Below are 7873 nucleotides of genomic sequence, written 5' to 3'. Positions count from 1 at the left end.
AACCTTTTGACCCCGCCGAAAATGTACGCAAAATGGGGGCCCTATAGGGGCCCGTTTCACCCTTATTTAACGGCTGTTTGCATCGTGTCCATAGGGGCAGATAACCTATTGACCTAACATCGTAAATCAGCTAACCTTTTGACCCCGCCGAATATTGCCGCAAAAGGGGGCCCCTATAGGGGCCCCTTTCCCCCGCCCGCAGGTGCCCCCTTATCGGTATACACACTCACTTATCTCTGCTGTTGTTAAGGATTGTGGTTCCTTACAGTCGGGCTACAGTTGGACGCCGGAAGTGTCAAAGGTGTGTGATAGGAAATAAAGTGCACTTCGATAACTACATTTGTAAAGGCAATTTATTAATTTTAGGTATAAATTGATTTAAATCGTTTTAAATAACCAATCATTTAGTTAAATTACAATTAACGAACGCTAGAAAAAGTGACCTTAAAATAACAATACTTGGTTCAACAGAAGCGCATCTTTTCGGAAAGTTCTAAATTAAAGGGAACATGTATTTCAACATCGTTTTAAAATAAAATAAATCTATAATTTTGTTAAAAAAATTAACCATTATAAAATAATTAAGAAAATTATGACAATTGAAATATGTTTCAAATGAAAAATTGTCATGTTGCGCCTGATCAATGAAATCAGAACTCATTATTAGTGTTATAGTGCATGTATTTAGCAGCCAGATCCAATTCGTGTTTTATTATACACTGCAGTTTACATTTATCCTCTATAAATGGCTTATGCATAATTTTCAAAAGTAATTAAATAAATTGAATTTTATTTTCCAGTCGATCTACATTAAAATAATAGACCACTTTCGGAAGGAGTTTAGCATATTGGCGGATAAAATGGTGTCTGAAGGCCGATTACCGGATAGCAGCCTGCTCTACTTCCTCACCTTGTACGAGATAGATCGACTCTTCCACACGAGATATCCCAAGCTAATACAAAAGTATACTTTACTTTGAAGCTCAAACTAATTTTTGATAGTCTTCCGCTTCGTTATCGGCTTGGCTACTTGCTAACAGTATTACGTGTTTTAACTTAAATGACCATACATAATTGTAATACCGTTTTTGGAAGAGGTTGATTGGTGTAAAACCAATTCGGTCGATGAAGATTTGTTGAGGAAGATGACCAAAATAGTCGCGGAAAGACTCGGCCCAGGAATCCATACTTTTACTTGAAATGTTTATCGCGGCAGATTTTCGTCTCGATGTGGCTGACGGTTTTTTTTGACGTCACTATGTTACCTTAACAAACAACTACGTTAGAGGGGAGCGCGTGCAGAGGGGATTTTTTATCTTGTAGGCGGGGTCAAAGCCGTCAGAGTGATTCTACCATACGCGATACGGCAGGATAAGCATTCCAAGTATAGGTATGGATTCCTGCTCGGCCTAATACCTGGAAGACCTCCAAATAAATAATTGTTGTGATATTTACAGCAACGGGTGATTTACCATCGTAGAAATAAATATAAATCGCGCACCAACATTTTATACTAACTATCATCAAACACAAACCCACAAGGAATGCGTAATAGTTATTTCTATAAAGTAACATATGGCTTTCTTGTTCTAATGAACGCTCTTACGACACTAACTATATTTACCTTTTCCAACACTACGAGCGCACGCTTGAATCACGAGGAGCTCCATATTTTCTAACGCTCATGCAAATAGCGCGTGCTAAGATAGTTCTACCAAAGCACAGTCTTGTGACGTAAAGCAACGTTTTATATTTCTATTTTTAACAAGTTGGATAAGCGTAAAAACTTTAAAGAAAGAACAATTCAAAACAAATTGACAAAAGAGTTATACGATATATTTTCCATTGGCTAGACCTTTGTCGATTGCAACCGGCTTTTCCATCGTTGTAAAGCCCTTTAAATAGAAACGGAAAACGCAAATTTTCGTGGAATAGCCCTTTAACTAACTGCACCCTCCTTGTGTTAGTTGCTTATAGCTAACAGCATTGAAAGATCAATGAGTAGTGACATAAGTCTAGGTATTTGTACCCCACTGCTCCGCCTAAAACACTACAGCGGCCTACGAGACTAATCAGGCCGGGACAAAAGTGCGCTTTGCGAAACAACGTTCGGCCAATGAGACAGCCATCGTGACTGCCTCACATACAGCAAACAAACGCCCTCATCGTGGCCCAACAAAAGGCGACACCATGGGCTGCCCGAAACCCACCCTCGCACAGCTGAGGACCAGAGTGACTTATTCTTCCACCGCAAACTACCTTCCCCAGTAGGGTATAGAATGCCGAGTATGGAACACCCCTGAGGTTCCAATGACCCAGCACTCCGAGCCCAACGACCCAGAACGCTGGGTATGGAGCCCCCCAAAGGCTCCAGTGACCCCATCAACCCACCAGATAGGGACAGTGGGAAATGAGTAGCGATAGTCGTAAAATACTGGTTCCAATTGGAAATTAAATTATTGCCTGTTCGTACTCTACTTTTTCTCTATTTTGCTAAGTACAACACGGCTCTATAGTTTAGATACGACGTGTAAGGGGGTAAATCGGCACAAATAACCGGGGCATTAGCAGCCTATAGGGTAAGCTTTTATCAATGGAAGGGTTTAAATTTGAGAGAACTTTCTGTTGCAGAGCTTTAAGAAGGAAGAAATTGCATCCTGTGGTAGATTCGTACAGATTTCCAGAAATGACTACAGGTCTACCCAAACCGGTAAGCTTCAAAGAAGCAATATCATTTTGAAAATTTTCTTACAAATTGTTGAATTAGTTTTAAATTTCCCTGAATACTTTTCCAGGTAAACGCTGATGATTATATAGCCACATTTGAAATGGACGAAGGAGGGTTGGTCATGAGAGGAACCCCGGTCAGTCAGGGGTTCGTTAAAGCGCGTGTCAGAGTTGCGAATAATTTGGAAGAAGCCGCGAAAATTCAGGTGCATTGTCTCATTTCTACAAAAAAGTAGACTTTTTTTTTATCAAATGAAAATGTGTCTTTAGGGCGGTGAAATTCTGATAGCCTACAGCACTAACATCGGGTGGAGTCCTTACTTTCCAATGCTCTCTGGCGTCGTCACGGAACTGGGTGGACTAATCTCTCATGGTAACATTGTATCTCTCTGTCACGGATATAGGAATGGTTGAAAAATTGGGGTTAATTTTGGCTTCATTAAGCCTTCAATGTTTAGTTTTGAAACGACCAAAACGTTGAAGGGGTAAATTGGCCTTATTTTGGCCATTGGCAGTAAAATATTTCAGAAGGCCCTTACACTTTTAAAAAACCACAAATTTCAAAACATTTTAATTTTGAAAAAAAATAATTTTTAAGTAATGTACACATGGTGGAAAGGGCATACACAACTGAGTAAAATAACACCCCTCATTACTCTGTAGCTTAATTAGAACAGCTGCTATGAGGATTAAAAAATATACAAGTTATGTGATTTTGGATATTTTTTGAAAAATTTAAATAGCCATATTTTGAAAACTGTTTCAGATAATTAAATAAAACTTTGCAATTTTCTTCGTGTCCAGACACTATCTGTACGTGAAATTCCGTATGTTGATTTTACATTGTAAATAGTTTTAGGTAGTTGAGGTGCACCCATTTATAAATGATCAATAGTGTCATGTTTCACATCTGAAGTCAGTGGAATTGAACAACTAAATTAAATTATTTTATAGAAATTTTGCATTGAATCAGCAAGGGGAACAAAGATGCGTCCTTGTATAAACCAATTTTTTAATGCCTGTTTTACTTAATAATCTATCAATCCAAAATTCTGACTACGCCATTGCTCAAAAGATTATCTTGTCCGGTTCCAATATCTATTTAAAAATTGTATATTGGTAGCATAAAGTAGCAAATCCAGATGTGAACTGGCTGCTTCGGTAGGTGGGGAAAGTCCCCTGGAATTGGCCCGTTGTTCTAGTAAGGTTTGTAGAGTAGTTTGAGGTCGAGAGGGTATCATGCCACATTAATAACTAAAACTTTAGGTTTTTGTTTCATTGTGATACCCGTCGAGAGTGAAAAGGTAATTCACATCAAACTCTGTCAAGTATCCCCGAACGGTTTACCGTTATTATTCTTTCGAAATTTGTTACGAAATGTTCGTAAATTGCAATCTGGTTTTTCAGGAGCGGTTGTTGCTCGAGAGTACGGGCTACCTTGCGTTATAATGTAGGTCTTCACGGAGCCACGTCCCTTTTTAAAACAGGTATATTTAACCTAAACATTTTTCAGGTCTATGGTATTAAGATAATTCAGTTCTTTAAAAGAAGAACCACGCGTGATTTTTCTTATAAATGGCATAATTAACTGGGACTTCGTTGAATCTACGAAACAACTATAAAGCCCAGCTAAGTCGGGCATTTAGGTGAAGCGGTTATTTCTACTATAATCCATTATGAACTTTTACACCAAACCATCATCGTAAATACACCGATTCTTATCCAATTACAAGCGTCTCGGCCAAGTCCTGTTCAGAAACTATATTGAAAATGCTAAAGCGTTCTGTGAAAAACAATAACAGATAACTATGCGCTTTAAATGAAGAAGCTCCTGGATTGTCAAAATTAAATTTAATTAAGAAACACTGGGCATTTTAACCCGGGTTATATAAATTTAATTTGACAATCAACGTGCTTTTTCTTTAAATTTACGTAAGGAAATATCGCGACTCAATCCGTCAGTTGTTGATAAGAATATTGAAATCTCTAATAGAGTTACTGATTTTTGTCATGGTGTAGTAATAATGGAGGTATTTGTATTAATTACGGAAAACTCATGAGGCGATTTGGATTTAATTAAAATTTATTTAACAAAATGAAAATTAAAAACAAACATTTTAAAACGTGATGTTTGAATCAACGTCCGACACTACGTTTCGGGTCTTACAAGATCCTTTGTCAAGTGTGAAGATTTAGTCGAAAACATGCTTATTTATAGATTTTTTACATTAGGTATAATGACGTCATATTTCTACAATTTATTACAAGAGAGGTTATATTATTATTTTTTATTTAGGTAAATGTAGTTGGAGGGACAATGAGACAATTTTCGATATCCCATATCGGGGAAATTTCGCCCTCTTTATCTAAATTTAAGTTTCCGAATTTTTGTATCAGGATTTTTTCTGTAAATTTACGTTTGAAATGATGTTTTTCAGTGTGGAGTATTTTTTTATCTGTAAAGTTAATAATACGACCGGCTTTTAATGTATGGTAAGATAGGCTATTGTGAGGGTCGAGGTTTTTCACTGCGCGTTGATGTTCTTTAATGCGAGTTTGTCTCTCCAACGTATTTATCTGTACATGCGCCACAAGGAATCTGGTAAATCACGCCATCTGGGTTATATTTTTGGTTTTGTTTATTAATTACATTTTTAGTTGGATTTTTAAATAATTTTTTGAGGGTATTTCCTTTTTGGTATACAACATTAATATTTAACTTTTTAAGTTTACGTTCGAGCGCATTGTTATTTTTATCGACATACGGAAGTTTTAGGTATACATGGTTTTCTTTAGTTTTTAATTGTTTACAAGTATGTAAGTTAGAATAAAATCGTGATTTATTTATTAGTTGATTAGGATAACCACTAATTTTTAATTGGGAGTCTATGGTGTCTTTATCGTTAGAATTATTGGAACTGTATTTGTTAATACCAACATGCATACTGGTGGCTATATTGCTTTTTATTTTGAATGGTTGAAATGAGCGGAAGTTTAGAAATCGTCCAGAGTGTGTTGGTTTTTGGTATAGTTGGGTTTTTAAAGTATTATTAAAATTAGTAATTTTAATGTCTAGAAAATTTATGGTTTGTTTATCTTGTTCTTCTAATGTGAATTGGATATTATTGTCGTACGTATTTAATATATTTAGCATTTCATTTGGTGATTTGTTTATGAGAGATGTCAAGATGTCATCAACGAATCTGTACCAAAACAGGACTTGGTTGTTTTGATCAATTAAAAACTTCTTTTCCAAATCCTGCATGTACATGTTTGCTAGAAGGGGGGATAGTGGTCCTCCCATTGGTAAGCCCTTTACTTGCTTGAATATCTTTCCCTAAAGTCCTACGAGACTAAGTTCCCCAAAGTCGAAGTACGAGTAGAAGTTCCCCAAATTCCTACGAGACGAATTTCCCTAAAGTCCTACGAGACTAAGTTCCCCAAAGTCGAAGTACGAGTAGAAGTTCCCCAAATTCCTACGAGACGAATTTCCCTAAAGTCCTACGAGACTAAGTTCCCCAAAGTCGAAGTACGAGTAGAAGTTCCCCAAATTCCTACGAGACGAATTTCCCTAAAGTCCTACGAGACTAAGTTCCCCAAAGTCGAAGTACGAGTAGAAGTTCCCCAAATTCCTACGAGACGAAGTTCCCCGAATTCCCGTGAGACGGAAATCACCGAATTTCTAAGGGTTGAAATTCCCTTAATTCATGGGATCGAGACGAAGTTCCCCAAATTCCTAAGAGACATAATTCCCCGAATTCCTTGAAATAATTGTTCTGAACTATTTCAATCGATTGCATATAACACTTAACCGAAACCAACTTTTTCCTTGTGTAGGTGATATAGCAATACTTGATGCCAACAAAGGAACGCTGCAAAAAGTGAACGAATAGTTTTGATATCATTCTTGAATTCGTATTTATTACCATTAAATTTATAATGAGTTATTGAACTTACGATTATTTATGATATTAATCCAATACAAATCAATTATGATCTACAAGATCATGATCTTGAATAACCTTCAGACGATATTTCTTGTTAAAACTTCGAAACATTTCCGCTTTATTTCCATATTGTGTTAAGTTCAAGGGTTGTATGTTGCCACACCTATACTTACCCCACATTTCCTCTCCGTAAATTCCATTCTCCGAAGTCAAGCTGTTACATCTTAATCCTAACAAGAGGTCACGGAAATTTGAGTACACACTCAGAAGTCGTCGAACCTTTCAAAGATTTCCTGGCCTTGTGCAGAAACTACGAGCACGCAGTTCGAGAACTGCTCACCCGATAGTGGCACAGAATGCTCAATGAAGAATTTCATCGAATGACAGCGCGGGAGGGCCTCAGTCATCTTATAGTAATGCCAAAGACGGCCCAGGAAAACGGAGTTGTCGAGAGGGATAATCGTAAAATCATATCTGTTCGAGCGATGCTACATTCAAAGCCAGAGTTTTCCTCTTTATTTTTTATGAAATTAAATAACGTTAATAATCTCATTTAATTTTTTAACTCCGTGTAAGTGTTTATTCAGTACACTCAATGGAGTTTCTCTTTACAGTGTCATCTATTTTTAATTAATTAAGTCGTTCTATTAATAAACAGTCTTTATATTTATTGAAACCTGACCATTTCATTCGCTTAACTCGATGCTGATATACAAAACTTAACATCTTTCAGCTCGCAGTAAGAGGAGCCGAGTTTGATCCGAGCTTATGGCAACAACTCTTCTGCATTGAGTTTCCAAGTTATCGCTCCAATGGTTCAAAGGGGGTTTCCCCGAGTTTTTCTGTTTCCATTAAAACTTGTTTGTTGGTTCGCGTGGCACCACCGTCCTACGCAGTGCAGCACGGCCATCTGAACTAACAATGTAAGGGCATTAAATGTCGCTAGATGACTTTGACTTAAGACGGTGTGTTGGGTTATACTAGCTAATTATTGCTACTTATGCTATAATGAAAGTAAAGACTCAATTGCATCCAGATGAAATAACATTTTGATGTCAGAACGGGTTTTGGTTTATTGTAATGAATGTGTCTTGCGTTTGCGATGGAACATTATTAAATTATTAATATAATATCAAAATTTATTTAAAATCTTTCGTACCATTAATAACGATAATATATTTCTTTTGTGAACAAATTAT

At 36.8% G+C, this 7873-nt stretch overlaps 1 protein-coding gene across 1 annotated transcript; it reads left to right on the top strand.

Annotated features, from left to right (window-relative positions):
- Positions 1–245: 245 nt before the first annotated feature.
- Positions 246–6673, top strand: LOC149953707 (uncharacterized). Its single transcript, XM_090170281.1, has 6 exons — positions 246–301; positions 801–964; positions 2632–2710; positions 2796–2933; positions 2998–3100; positions 6565–6673. The coding sequence occupies exons 2-6, from the start codon at positions 861–863 to the stop codon at positions 6618–6620; spliced, it is 480 nt and encodes a 159-aa protein (XP_090026407.1). The 5' UTR covers positions 246–301; positions 801–860; the 3' UTR covers positions 6621–6673.
- The last annotated feature ends 1200 nt before the right edge of the window (positions 6674–7873 follow it).

The sequence above is a fragment of the Leiobunum rupestre genome, chromosome 3 (genome assembly GCF_980474605.1).
Source record: "Leiobunum rupestre chromosome 3, qqLeiRupe1.1.hap1, whole genome shotgun sequence".
Lineage (NCBI taxonomy): Eukaryota > Metazoa > Arthropoda > Arachnida > Opiliones > Sclerosomatidae > Leiobunum > Leiobunum rupestre.
This window is presented reverse-complemented; position numbering and strand designations above follow the sequence as displayed.

Coding starts and splice junctions, on each gene's coding strand:
- LOC149953707 (XM_090170281.1), top strand. CDS start 861: ATGGTGTCTGAAGGCCGATTACCGGATAGCAGCCTGCTCTACTTCCTC. Junction 965..2,631: donor TATCCCAAGCTAATACAAAA/GTATACTTTACT, acceptor TTTCTGTTGCAG/AGCTTTAAGAAGGAAGAAAT. Junction 2,711..2,795: donor CTACAGGTCTACCCAAACCG/GTAAGCTTCAAA, acceptor ATACTTTTCCAG/GTAAACGCTGATGATTATAT.